This window comes from Lycorma delicatula, chromosome 3 (genome assembly GCF_047948215.1).
Source record: "Lycorma delicatula isolate Av1 chromosome 3, ASM4794821v1, whole genome shotgun sequence".
Taxonomy (NCBI): Eukaryota; Metazoa; Arthropoda; class Insecta; order Hemiptera; family Fulgoridae; genus Lycorma; species Lycorma delicatula.
In genome coordinates, this window is record NC_134457.1 from 134,060,851 (window position 1) to 134,076,902 (window position 16,052).

Sequence of the window (16,052 nt, forward strand, 5' to 3'; positions counted from 1 at the left end):
TTTTCAATAAGAATATTGAAAATTAGACGAGTTGATAAATATTCAGCAAGAGGTTTCAAGTGAATTAAAAAAAAAAACTGAAAAATTTATGGCAGAATCTTGTAAAGAGATAAACCAGATGATCATCAGTGGTCTATCTATTATGACTTCCAATTTGTTTAGTGATAGGATGTATAGAAGGTTATAACTGTAGAGGAAAACAAAGATTGGAATATATAAAACAGACAAATTGAGGATGTAGTAATGACTACTTTAATAAATTGCAGTAGTCAATAAACTAAGCTGTATTTACTAAACTCATTAGCCGGAATTGGATTCATATTAAAAGTAATAATTACATGAAAATAAAATTATTCATATTATTTTCAAATCAATGAATACACCTTTGCAGTAAGTAAAAGAAGATGTTATTACTTTTTCTTAATTCATTCTTTCTTAAGATAATTCATAATTTCTTAAGAGTAATTTTACCTTCATTCAATATCAAGTGCTTGTTAGTTCCTAAAATATTGATTTTTAAAAACTGAATATGAATCACAAAAAATTTATTATATAAAAGAAATAGCAATGATTTAAATAAAAAATGTTTGATAAAATAGAAAAATATTAACATTAATGAACAAATTAAAAATTAGCATGTTATTTAATTCAAATTCGAAGAAAAATAATACAGACTATTTCATTATATGTAATAAAATTTGATAAACATAATTCTATTACATGGAAAGACATCGCTCATTATGTAGTACTTATTTTATTTTTGAAAATTCAATATTTTAAAAGAAAATTGACAAATAAAATTCCAAAAAAGTTCTTCTTAAAAAATAAAACTGTAAAAATATAATTTCTTCTTTACATTTACTCCATTTTACTATAATTACTAAGGGGATTCATTGAATAATATTAAATATTAAAAAAAAACGGTGTTTATGAAAAACATATCAAAATAAGATCATATATTGGAAAAAAACAATGATGATTATTAAAACACCAAAAAATATTTAAATGAACACAATATTCCCTCCTGAAAAACATAACACATTTTTTGCAAATAAAAAATATGGTAAAATATCATTCTTCAATTTCTTTAAAAATTTAAAATTCTAATCTTATGTATAAATTAAATGCTTACTTAGGTGCAGGTTCTCCTTCAGCTTCACATTCTATAATAAATGGTTTGTCATTTTCGTTTTGTTGTGTTGCAACTTGAAATAATAATTCTTCTGTGGGAGGCTGCTTAACAATACGTGGTGGGGAAGGGACTGAAACAAAGAAAATAACACATAAAACCTTTTGTTTTTTTTTGTTTTTTCAGGAAATTCATACTAACTGTTTGGTCAATCCATTTGAAGTGCCCCCAAAAAAATAAGCTGGTTGCTTGACCAATTCAAAGAAAAATTGAAACTTACCCACTTGTTTCCTACATGTTTTAGGATCTTAAAACTATTTTTTTTTTTTTTTTTTAATTTTTATTTAAGCAGTTTACCTGTGGTAACCATTTTTGTTACGGCGTGCACACCTATTTTTGTGATTGTAAGGGTTTATGAAAAATATCATAATTAAAAAACTATTGGTCCTGGAAGGATGAAACAAAAACCTCTTTATTCATATTTTCTCAAGGTAAAAGATTGGTTTAGTGGTTTATTTACCTATCTCTCTTCTTCCTATTGGAAAATTAACAATAAAAATGGTGAAATTTTACTTTTGGTCTTTTTTTTTTTAAGAGGCAGGGATGACATACACAGTTTGAAATATTTTTTTATATGTAGGTGTATGTTAGTAGTTTTACGATAAATAATATTAATGCTGATATACTCTTAAATTTTTATGAATTTTTGAAAACTAATTTTTTTTTTTAATTCAAAATTTAGCTTCAAATAACTTTAATGGGGCTGGTGATAAAAATCTCAAATTTGCACAACTTGCAGTGTTTTTGTAGATGATTATGGAAAATAAAAAGTTTTCTTGTGTATTGTACTAATAAAAAAGTTAAAACCTCTCAAAAATCATGAAAAAACTGTTAAATGTGATACCACTTTGACTCACTAAGTGCTCCAAGGGGGTCCTTGTCTTCTTTGCACTTTATATTTTTTTTATATTTAGCATCTATGTTGTTGAAGTTTACATTATCAAAATTTTTAAAATAATTTTTTTAAATTATTAATATAAGTCGTAATTTAATAACTTAAACAACAAATACCAGTAACCTAATACAATTTTTATTCAAATATGTTTGTAAACTTACATAAACTGATATTTTAAGAATTAATTTTTATTTTTGTAAACACTATCAAAGAAAAAATAGATTATAGCAAAATTTTAATTATTCCTCAATGAAACAGCCTGTTTTTGTAGCAATGAAAGTTTATTATTTGGTATGGTTAACCAACAGCTGTAATATCTCTTGTGATAATTCTCTTGAAATTGTGTGAGAACGACCTGTCACTGCAGTTAGTTCAAGTGATGTCAACTTTTTCAGGACTTTGCAGATCAGTACTCACACTTTGTCTTGTTAAGACTTTTGAAAGGATGTGCGTGGTTCAGCTAGGTGGAAAAAAGAACCTGCATATTGTCATTTTCAAGGATAATATCTACCACTTCTCCTATCTACAACTAATCATCATAACACAAGCAATAGTCTTTTTCCTTAAGTGAAAGTGGTACAATACTTGACACAGAATGGTCTTCGTAGTCCTTGGAGTCTGAAGTAAAATAACATCTTACAATGCCTTCTGACACAGGAACACACTTGTGATAGCTTCTACTACCAAAAACTCTTTCACAGCAGCCAAACGAGTTTTTAGAATTTCTGAAATCTTAGCTACCTCATCTGATTTAATCAAAATATACGTTTTTCAGATTGTAATTACAAAATTTTATCAAAATTTGATATTCCACTTTTTAATGGCCTTTGCCAACTCTCGTTTTGTTGTTCCTCCCACACCATCACAGGTGTTTTTTCCATGGAATGATCCAAAAAAAGTGCCATTCAGCTTCAAGGTCGAAGTACTTTTTGTGCCTGCACAAATTAATTTTTTTTTTACTTTTATAGTGACTTGAAGCACCATCAGTAAAATAGTTAAATTTTTTAATGTTCTGATGTACTTCCTTGATATAGTCCGTTAAAAGGTTTTGAAAGCAATAAAATGTTGCTGCATCGTGCTTCAAGTGATCACTTAAAATTCCGACACTTTTGGGTTGTAATACATAATTTTCCTTGAAATAGAACACAAAAGGGTGAACTGTGACCTAGGCTTGGCTGTTGACCTAATGGAAACTTTGTATCTCATCTTGAACAACAAATTAATAGTTTTCATGACGCAACAAGCATAAATGAGCATGTTGCAACATGAATTTTCCTGACGACTGGAAATGACTTCAAGCGCCTGTTATAACACAAACACTGCAGTTGAATGATTCAAACAAGTCTATTTCAACAAGTATAAAAATATTAAAGTGCCAAGAAGACAAGAAAATCCTTTGAAACACTTATTTTGTGAGTCAAAATGGTATCACTTTTAACAGGTTTTTCATGATTTTTGAGAGGTTATAACATTTTTACAAGTACACATAAGAAACTTTTTTATTTGCCATAAACATCTACAAAAACACTGCAAGTTGTGCAAATTTGAGATTTTTGCCACCAGCCCCATCAGCTTTTTGAAGCCAAAATTTTAATTAAAAAAAAATTAGTTTTCAAAAATGTATAAAAATCTAAGGGTAAATATATCACCATTAATATTATTTATGGTAAAACTACTAATAAATATCTAAATATAAAAAAGTACACAAACTGTGTACTTTGCAAACTGTGTAATGTGTATTCAATAATTCAATAACTGTGTTTGTGTATGCAAACTGTGCATACACAAACTGTGTATGCCAACCCTTCCTCCTCAAAAAATTACCAAAAGTGAAATTTCACTATTTTTCATGTTCAAATTTATTGGTAATTTTCTCATAGAAAGAAGAGTGATGGGTAAATAAACCACTGGACTAATCTTTTAGCTTGGGAAAATATGAATAAATAGGTTTTTGTTTCATCCCTCCAGGACCAATAGTTTTTAGTTATGATTTTTTCCATAAACCCTTGCAATCAGAAAAATAGGTGTGCACACCATAACAAAATGGCCGCCAAAAGTAAACTGCTTAAGTAATACAATAAAAAAAAAATAGTTTTAAGGTCCTGAAACATGTAGGACACAAGTGGGCAAGTTAAAATTTTTTTTTGGATTGGTCAAGTAACCACACTCTTGGATCACTTACAAATGGATTGACCCTGTTATTAATAATTACGTATAAATTATAACTCATCTTTTACACGTGATGAGGTTATACACCAGTATTTATCTTTAACAGAATATAAATTATTCTGTAAATCTGAAAACCTACCTACACTGTTGAGGTGAGATCATTAGCTCTTTGTTTTTTTTTTTTTCAAATTAAAAATAACTACTTTACGTGGACATATACGCTAACAAACAATAATATAGCTATTTCATTATAATATTATTTTATCGCCTGAATCAATATACTTTAGGGTAACCAAAAATTTGATGAAATTGAGGAGAGTATCAAAGGATTCCTTTTGTAAAACAGAAATGTTAATTATGTTTCAGAAAATTATTTATCAATAATTTTATGACAAAACCTGGTTAGTATTATTAAATCCAATTTTCCAATGTGATACTATAATAATTATATCACATTAGTTTGAGAGAGAAAAATACATTGAAAAGGTTAATCTTGTAAAAATGAACTGATCAATAAAATAATCTTTTTTCTGTACAAGGTAGCTTTATAAATCAATATTAAGCTTCATTTTATCTATATAAAAAAAAAGAGTTTAAGTAATAAGATCTTTCACTTAGCATTCAAAATAGTTCTCAAGATTTTGAGTAAACAACAACTAAATGTAAACAATAAACATTAAATAATTAGAAAGTAAAAAAAAGCACACTTTTTGGGAGAACAACATTTAGAAGATGTTCTGATATGTTTTCTAAAAAATATTTAGAACATTTAGAAGATTAATAACTTCAGTTAAAAAATAGATTATACTGCATATATTGTATAAGTATGAGGATATTTACTCAACTAACGCAATAATTATTGTATGTGCTAAAATACAGTTACAAATTAACATTTTATATACATCAAAAGCAGTAATTCATTAGTATTTATGTAATTAGAGATAACAATTTAATTCTATGCATTACATACACTGCCTCAACTCAGTAGTGGAATAGATCAGATTAAGACAACAGTAATTACAACAATAAGCATTCATATCTGAAAAGATATCACAACCTATAACTACTAGGGTTCACTTTGTAATAAAATCTACACTACACAGTATTCCTAAGGCCTACAAAATAAAGCATCAACATTTCATAATTAAATATTGAGAAAGTGCATTCACTTTTAACTAAATAATTTAAGAATAATACAGAATAAACACTTTTATAAAAAAAATTGCCTTTTATAACATAAAAAATACATAGATTTGCTGTTAGAGGGGCAGATGTCCGTTCTTAATTATGTTATACTAACTTACTGTTAAAGCATCAATTTATTTTACTTACCTGCACGTACAAAGACTGAAGTAACTAAAATACCTAAGTTAATTACTACGATTAGATTTACGAAAAACATTTTCTAAAAATTTTCTTGTTTAACCAACAATTTCCTGAAATGGCCAAAAGCCCCACCTCCACCTCACCAGTCACCTGTAAAAAATGGATTAATTAGTAATCAAACAAGAAATAAACTAATATTTCTAATAAATATATGATGTTTATATTCTACATTAATTTATGATATAGATTAATGATGTTTATATTAATATAATATATGATGTTTATATTCTACATAAACATAGAACGAACTGGATAACGACTTCCAATAAATACTGCATCTTGCTTCTTACAGATTAAAATTTATGAAAACTAAGTTACATAAAAATATTACTGCATATCTTAATTTAAGTACTAAGTAAAAAAAAGGAAATTAGCTGCCTACAAGGACTAACTGAACACGCGCACTCACACACACTTTGCAATATGAAACCAAGACCATAATTACTGTAATATTAAAAAAAACTTTTACCCACTTTTCTCCTAATATCAAGATTTTATTGTAATAAATTGTTTTTTTATGTATTGCTATATATACATCAGCAATGATGAAAACACTATTCACATTTGATGAGAAAGTGTCTACTAAACATACTCATGTTCAGTAATGAACAGCAGATTTACAAATCATAATCCATTAAATGAAATACCAGGAACATAAATTGAGATTTTTGACAAACACCGTTAGAATAAAATTCCACATTTTTAAAATCCATTTAAATATTTTTCAAAAACTGAATTCTAAGAATAATATTTAAACCTTATTATAACAAAGCATTACAGAATTTGACAATGAATAACTCTTCTATTTTGTTACTAAGGATGCATCGATCACTGGACTCATAATTTCTGTTAACCATTATCAGGTGAATCATCCAAATAATCATAGGCTAATTCAAAAATATCATAATTTTAAAAACTGTTCCAGCTCATGCTATTTGATGCCTAAATATTACAATTCTGATAACGTAGTGCTTTATATAAATATACTGATAAAGCAAAATATATTTATTTAAAAAAGGAAGAATTGATGAGTAACAAAATTAGAAGCAATCCATTTTACCAAAATTTATAAAATAAATGACTAATAAAGATTATATATAAAAAACTAGTCAGAGACATAAATAAAATAGCAATTATTTTATTTGACTAAAATAATACACTTGCAATGAAAGGAAAATGCTTTACTAAACAAAAAAAAAGACAATTAGAAAACGAATGAATACAACCTCATGTCTCCAGGCCATGATTTATTTTTATTAGAATCAAATATAAAATAATAGCTCCGAAATAATTATTGATTAACCAATAGTATTAAAATAAATTAGTATGGTTACCCTGATGAAATCATTAATATGGAACAAGTGGCAATTACAATTACAACAAACATAACCACCTCCTAACAAGAATTAGCACAACTAACAGGTGAAGAATACTAATTAAAATAAATGCATAATTCAAAATAAAAAATAGCTTAATAATTAAATCTCAGCCAAACTCCATAGCAGCTAGCAGATTTCATTTTTCATCCAAAAGGTCGTGGGTTCATATCCCGGACAGGCATAGTATTTTTCATAAGGCTACAAAATTTCCATTCCATATTTACACACAAAAACTTTGGGGTTAAATGCAGTGAATTAATTATAAATAAATATAAACTAATAAATACTATTACAGCTAAAATGATATAAATATTAAATATACACTGGGGTAAAAAAGGTGAATAAAAAGATCAATAATTTCTAAAGATCACTTCAAAGATTATTTTCTACTTGAATGAAAAAATAATTTGGAAAGCAGTGATGATACTACCTAATAATATGAACCAAAAATGTGAATAAATCAGTGAGAAAATTGCAATGATTCCTATTAATTACTAATTTCATTTGAGTTACTACTTGAAATTTTAAAAAGTATTATTATATGCACATTCAAATACCCTAAAAAACACAAGTTGCGTTGTGTTTTAAGGAAATAGAACACAAGGATGACTAATTTAAGAGTATGAATACTATCTGAACTGTATACTTATGCAATTCAAAACTCTATATTAAAAAATTCTGAACTACAGTAAAATTCTGAATATGAAACTACAGTAACAAAAGGTCCACAAAATTTATCAAATTCCCTTGAGTAATGGAATAAAATGTATATGATTTATACCGACTTTATAGACAAATCACTAAATACATTCATGTAGTGAAAATGTTAAGTTCTTTTTTTGGGCAATTGAGAGCATCAGTGGTTTATCAGATATGACTGATTAAAAACTCTTTGAATATCTGATAATTCTGCTAACATATTGATAATTTATAAATTATTTACAAAAACAATTCTGTGTAAATCTTAAATGAATAATTACATTAACTACACAAATTATCTAACTACTCTTTAAAAGTTCGCGTCTGGCTGCTGTACTGAATAGACGTGTGTCGCATTCCTGTTCAGAGTGTTGTAGATAGCAGTTCTTATCTTAAATACACAACTGTATATTTTCTTGAACAATTATGTTGTATTTTATATGCCAATGTTAAATATTTTATTATATTGTAATCCTGTTTGATAAAATATATTTGAAAATGAAGAAGTGCAATACCTGTGAGGGAGAATTACCGATTGATGGAACATATATTATTTGTCGCTTTTGTTTATATGGTTACCACCATAAATGCGTTGGAATTACGGAGAATACATATCAGCGAATGTCGCAGAAAAAGAAAAAAGAGTGGATGTGTTATGAGTGTCGCAAATCAGTCAAATTTACTGACAACAAATCAGTGGATTTGACCAAAGAAATATTAGATTTCACCAGTATTAATGAATTAAAAGTTATCATTTTAGAACAGCTTTGAGTTCTAAGTCAGAAGCTCTGACTTCAGCTTTGTCAGAGCTTCTGCCAGTAGGGCCAAAAATGAACTTGGTAGGCTATCCCTGTTCTATGACGATATTAAAAATGAAATTAGTGAATTACAGAAATCTAACAGGGATCTTCTCCAAGAAGTGAAACAACTCCGAGAAAGCGTAACAGAGAAAGATAAGAAAATCACTTCGCTAAAAGAAAAAATCATACAGCTCGAACAATATGGAAGAAACAAAAATATTGAAATTCACGGGCTAAAATTACACCCCGATGGAAACCGTAAAGAAAATTTACATGACTCTCTTCAGAAAATCACTGATAAACTAGATATTCCTTTCAGCTTGGACGGTGTGGAAGCGGTTCATAGACTACCTAGTAGGAAGAAAACTGATTCATCCCCAATCATAGTGCAATTTAACAGCAGAAAAACGCGAGATTTCTGCATCAGCAAAAAGCACGAGAAGCTAACAAATGATATGGTTCATACAGATGGAAGTGACAAAAAAGTATATATTAATGAAAATCTAGTACAATCAATAAAAGACTTACTTTATAAAACGAAACAAAAAGCAGGTGAACTTCAGTACAAATGTGTTTGGGTACGAAATGGTAAAATATTTGTTAAGAAAAGTGAAGATGGGTTTGCTATTCAAATTAATACTGAGGCGGATCTGCAAAAAAGTGAGTTATATAAATTTGTAACTATGATAGCGTTATCCCTAAGAGTATAATAAAATTGTTTCGTAATAATATTATTATGTACATTACAATCAGTTCTGTAAATGTAAGTTATTAAACGTGCTAGTTATTTCTATCTTTTTATTGCATTTTATATTTATCATTTTCTGTTATTGATGACTCAAGATTCGTTTTGGTATTACTGTTCCAATAGTATAAAAAAAGGAAGACTTTCACTTAATTTAATTTTATGCCAATTCAGCAGCTGCTTTTCTATGTTTATAAGCATCAGTTTATTTCTTAAAGTGAATCATAGTTTAATGAAAAATATTTTATTTTTAGAAACTGGCTTAAATTGATAAGGATAATTGACTTTTATAACACTATGTATTTCTCATGCGAGCCAATCTCAAAAATGTTATCTCTGTTATGGTGACGACATTGATATCATATAATATGATACTGATATCATTAAGTTACACCTACGATCTTATTCGAGCGTTTGTTCTATAAAATATATGTTCTCTCACCCCTTTAACAAAATCGGTTAGACTGTGTTTTTATGTAGATAAGACATTAGTCATAACAACGATTAGTATTAAGTCAGTCTTTACAAATAAAATTTATATGTTTCTAAATAAAATGTTTATATTATGTTTGGATACAAATTATAGCTTATGTAATCTGTGCGTTTTAGACATATTTTCGAATCTCTATTGAAATGGAAAACATTAATGAAAATAATATTTTTAATGGCTGGTTTTCGGCTATTGATAATTACTACTCGAACCTAGATGAATTTTTGCAAGATTACTCCAGTTTATCGAAACTGAGTATACTTCATTTAAATATTAGGACTATTCGCGGTCATTGGGATGAATTCTTGTTTCACCTAGGTAATAGTAACGTAGATTTGATAGTTCTCACGGAAATAAACATTACGGATAATGAAATAAGTTTAATTGATTTTTATCAGATTAATGGCTGTGACTCCTATCACTGTGTCCGGAATATTAGGTCTGGTGGTGGTATTTTAATTATTTGTTGTCGTAGCACACTCAGTGCTGAAAGAATAATGTTTGATTTGACTATCTCAAGTTGTGAACTATTATGCATTTAGGTTTCAGTGGAATTGGGCGTTAAGACCAATGATTTTACGAAAATATGCTTTACAGACCGCCAGATTTAAATGTTCATGAATTTTTACATAATCTTGAAAATATTCTACATAATTGTAATAATAATACTGTGGTCTTAATTGGAGATATGAACATTGATCTTACTAAGGAAAATACTGTAGTTAGTTACTAACAAACCTTATTACATACAATGGGATTCATGTCTTGCATATCTGATATAACGAGGGAGGAAATAAGAGATGGAGTAATTCTTAGATCTTGTATAGATCACATTTTTATTAGAGGCTTTCCTGATTACGTTTTTTTTGGAGTAATTGAAACTAAAATTTCTGATCACTATGTGGTAATAGCAGATCGGTTGTACATGAATTCCTCCCAACGACCGATGGATGACAGTCATGGTTCATTTTACTTAGATAATGCCTTAATTAGATATAAGTTAGATAGCATAAATTATGACACCTTAGGTAATAACATGGATAATAATCCATCTGCATATGAGAAATTCGTTGATATAATTAATCCTGTATATAACTGTTCTTTAGTTCGCAGAAATAGTGATAGGATTAAAATTCAAAATAGAAAAAAGCCATGGATGACATTCTAAATAAAATAAAGTATAGAGACAAACTGTTCAAAAAATGGAAAAAAGCACCAGCTAACCTGGAAAATCGGAAAAATTACGTATTATATAGAAATAAAATTAATATTGAAATACGAAAAGCAAAGAAGTATTTTAATGATAAATTAAAAAATTTTCAAAAGAATGATATTAAGGGTAACTGGAAACTACTTAACTCTTTGATGGGGTTACCCTCTAAGCGTAACTTAGACGATACTATAATTAAACATGTAAGCGGTACATTTAATGACGTGGGTAAGGTTGCTGCAGACATTATCGGTAAACACTTTGTAACTTCAGTAGGTGATATTAAACATAATTGTATATATAAGTTCTGGAAATTCACGGGTGGCAATTGCATGCAGCTTGTGTCTTTTCATTTACCTTTAAGTTCTCCTAAACGAATAGATAACATAATTTCATCTATGAATGATAAAAAATCGCCCGGTGTAGATGGCATACGGATCAAAGATTTGAAATATGTTGTTTATAAAGTCAGCCCTTTAATTTCAATTATAGTAAACAATATAATTAAATCAAGGAGGGTTCCTGATCTACTGAAGATGTTTATTGTTAGACCTATCTGTAAAGCTGGTTATTTTAAAGATTTAAATAATTATCGTCCAATTTCTATACTGTCATGTATCGAAAAAGTTTTTGAACGGTATGTCTCTATGCATGTTACTAAGTACCTTGATGATAACAAATTAATCGGTGAAACTCAATATGGTTTCAGAAAGGGGATTGGGACTAATGATGTTATAAATGATTTATCTGATTTTGTCAATATTAATTTAAATAAATGTAACCATGTAATCTTACTTTTTTAGATTTTCGAAAAGCCTTTGATAAGTTAGACCATCATAAACTTCTAGATGCCCTAAATAAGCTAGGGTTTAATGGCCCCTTTAATAATATGCTACAAAACTACTTAAGTAACAGAAAACTTATTGTTAAAATTAAAGATAAATATAGTAATAGATACAAAACGGATAGTGGCATGCCTCAAGGGTCTATCTTGGGCCCAACACTTTTTAATCTGTACGTTAATGATATGTCTAGCGTGATCTCTAATTCACGTCTTTTTCAATACGCTGATGATAGTGTTTTAGCACTTGGACATAAGCAATTGGAAGAAGCAGAGTTTTTAATGCAAGAAGATTTGAATAATCTATTAAAGTGGCTTCATGACAAAGGCCTAGTTATTAATGTTAAAAAAACTGTTGTTTTACATATAAGATCTCCTTATCTTCGATCCCAAAGACCAATAAAAATTATTTGTCATACATGTGACTGTATAAAAAATTACCACATAAACTGTAACTGTGAACATCTCCAGAATGCTGACAAATACAAATATTTGGGTGTACATTTTGACTCTTTTTTTTAGATGGGATCACCATATAAAACATATATAAAAATTTAATTAATTGCTATGAAATTCCACCACATCTCACCCCTATTACCAAATTCACTGTAAACGCTTACTCTATTCATCCTTGTTTGAGAATCTGTTATTCGATACGGCTTGACAGCATGGGGATCTGGTGCAGAATATCTCATAAATAAAATAAATTTAATACAAAATAGGGTCCTCAAAGATATTGCTCGTTATGATTATGATAACAATTATGACACCAATTTAAATAATCTTACAAGGTTTCTGTCAGCTAGAGGTCTATTTAAATTCTTAATTATTTTTAAGAACTTTTACAACAGTGAATACAGGGTAAATGTAGAAAGTGGATACAATTTGAGAGCAATTAGCTTTATTACGGATAGACATAATAATACTTATGGTAAACGATTGATTAAGGAAGTATGTTGTTCCTGCATTACTTAATTCTTTACCGTAAAAATGAAAAAAGTGATTTAAAAAAACTTCTCATTGACTGGGCATTAACTATAACGTAATTAGGTACTAACAGGATTCATGTTGGATTTATACTGGCAGTCCAGACAATTATAACATGATTATAGTTATTATTTTAATGTTAATAATTATTATAAATCAATAAATAATGTATTGTTGAATGGTTAAAGCTTAGTTATTTATTTTCTTTATGTAATTGTTGCAACAAGAAATTAATTGTTGTAATGAAGTATAGTTTTGTTTCTTAAATATAGTTTTAGTATATCTGTTGACAGACTTAGGTCTGACGGATGATAATCTAAGTTTTAAATTGTAAATAAATAAATTAAAAAAACTTTATTTATTCTTTATAACCAGTGATTATGAACCAAATGTGTATAATAAACTAAGCTGCATTGACAGGCAGTATGTATATAATGCTCTGAGACAGAAAGGGTAAATCTATTAGTTTACTTTACATATCCTCAATTCTTTCTATTGGCTGTAACATTAAGTAAAGAACTTATTCTGGAAATTACTTTCTGTGGAAGCAATGATATTCCATGGCCAGTTTCTAGTTTCTGGGATTAACAAAAGTGTTTTAGAAAGTTGGATATCACCTACACTTCACTGGATTTTACATACTGATGTGCAACAGTATATTCAATTCTGAGAAAAAGGCAAGGGAAAAGATTTTACTTCTTATTTTTTTCAAGCCCTGAGGGATAACTGTAATTTTTTAGAACTATGCCATTTTTGGGGGCAGTTGTTTTATACCACATGTGTACAGGTGTTTTGATACACATCTTAAAGATAATCAACGAAGAACAAAAATATCCTTTAATAAATGTTTGGTTCAATTAACAACATATGTTAACTAAATTATAGGATAATCAGACAACCAACTTTAATAAACTAAGAGTGAAAATCTTATGAAAATAAATTGTTTTAAATCATAAAAATGTTTAAATATAACATGTTTACAGTTTTTTAACATTTTAATACAAAAGTATTTCTTGCAATTCATTTGAAGTAGTAATACACTATAAAAGCATTCATAAATAAGACAGTGAATATGTGTCAAATTCTACATACACATATTTATTTATTAGAAAGGAATATTACAGCATTGCCATAATATAAAACCATTATCAATGGCTTATATATATATATTGCTGCTAGACGTGTTAGATGAAATGGTTATCAAATTACACAATACAAATATAATAAGAATACATCAAAATACCAGTAATTATTTAAAAATTTCCTTTTTTCCAAATAAATTTCTACACTACATAATATATAAATTTAGGTCAATCTGACTTAGGCAATATAAAGTTCTAATGGGTTTAAGGAAAAATCTGAAACAATTAACAGATGTAAAGCAAGGTTACCCATTGAACCCTTCCTTTTTTCTCTTTTTGATAATTATCTAGAAATGGTTTTGGAAACGGGAGAATATATATATAGCAGGCATTGTAATAAAGTTGTTAGCTTATGCTGATGATATTGGCATGCAAGCTGATGATCTGATTTTGTTACAGAGGATAAGTGGAATTTACAGTTAAATCTTGGTAAATCAAAAATTATGGTTTTTTGGAAAGGGGGGAACTAACAAAACATTAAAAGTGGTGGTATGGAAAAGAACGAATAGATATTGTAAACAGTAACAAATATTTGGATGTAACACTTTTATAAAGGTTACCTCTGAAAATTCATTTTACAGAAAAATTACATGTGGTGAAAGATTGGCCTTGAATACATTTAGTAATCTGTTGTGCAATGATAATATCGCATTTGAGAAAAAATTGGTTATTTTTAATGCAGTGTGTAGATCGATAATTTGTTAGGTACCCAAATTTGGGAGTTTGGGATGTACGATAAGGTTGATTCTGCAAAAATATTTTATTAAGACAGTGTTTTGTTTACTTTACAGTGTTTTTGAATACACCACCTTATAGTTTGTACCTTAAAACTGGACTGGAGTTTATATTTTTGCATACAATTAAACTCCAATTAAAATATATACAGTGTTGTTGAAAGTTGCCAGAAACAAGGTATTCAAATGTTTTAGTAAGGCATATTATAGAGGAAAAAAATGTTTAAACATTCAAAACTATAGCATACCACTCAATTTTAATTTTAATTTTGAAAATTTTCATTTAATTAAGTAGTTTTTTTTTAAAACAAGAACCGAATTGATTTATCTGAACAAGTACTCATTATCGACTTAACTCACAGCTTTGTTCTATGTTAATATGCAAAGAGGACATAGCAAATTTTTTACAATTCTATGGGAAATGAGGCTACAGTTTGTTAAAAAGGAAATTTTTTGAAATTGAGGATCTGAAGCGATATCTTAATGGAAAAGGTTGGCCGATCTTAGGTAAATACAAAAGGGCTTGGAAATATAGATTTTCTTTGATTCAGGAATTGAATTTTTAATTATAAGATTTTTTTAGTTCTACAATCCCTCTGACAGTCATAACCAAAGAGTATTGTCTTTTGTCCAATATTTTAAGTTTGTAAATACTATTTTAAAAAGGCTGTCATTATTATTATTATTATTATTAAATAAATAAATAAAAACTATTCCTGCATCTTTAACAGTTCACATCAATGTTTACAATTTTTTATGGCCAGAATACACAAACAAAAAATAGGGCTGTTTAATATCCTTATGCAAAAGCAAAAAATACACATCTAACTCAAGCCGACAACATTTTGCTAAGTATTCTATGTGGTATAGTTGGGGTATGTATATATGTATGTATGTGTATGTATGTATGTATGTATGTGTATGTATGTATGTATGTGTGTGTGTGTGTGTGTGTGTGTGTGTGTGTGTGTGTGTGGTGTGTTCATATTAATAAAGAGGAAAAGCGATTTTGTTTATATGAGATGAACAAAAAAAAATTACTCAATCAATCACAACCAAATTTTTAATCATGTTTCTTGTCTAACTGAGAAGGCTTATAGATATATTTCATCTCAAAAAAAATAAAAATAAAAAATATATATATATATATGTAGGTAGATAGACATACACATTTAGTGGTGGAGACTTGCTGGTTGAAGCACAAACTTTAATGAATTGGATTGATGAACTGTATGAGCTGGTTTTGAACTGAATGATTTGAATCAATTGAATGAATATTACAAAAATAAGACTTAAATTTAGGTAAATATATTAAATTTAAAAAGTTTCTGTTTAACAATAACTGGCTTCCTGTAGACTATGTGTGAGGCTAAAATAATGAGGTAT

At 28.1% G+C, this 16,052-nt stretch overlaps 1 protein-coding gene across 6 annotated transcripts in view; it reads right to left on the reverse strand.

Moving 5' to 3' along the window:
- Window positions 1-16,052, reverse strand: part of Nrg (Neuroglian) — a 107,136-nt gene that overhangs the window by 69,459 nt on the left and 21,625 nt on the right. For all 6 annotated transcript variants that reach the window (XR_012755765.1, XM_075360623.1, XM_075360619.1 and 3 more), the window contains exons 2-3: window positions 5,586-5,729; window positions 1,133-1,262 (exon numbers count right to left, since the gene is read on the reverse strand). Coding sequence is in view for 5 of the 6 variants with exons in the window: in XM_075360623.1 (XP_075216738.1) it covers window positions 1,133-1,262; window positions 5,586-5,655 (200 nt within the window). In the remaining variant the exon portion in view is untranslated. The remainder of the gene's footprint in view (window positions 1-1,132; window positions 1,263-5,585; window positions 5,730-16,052) is intronic.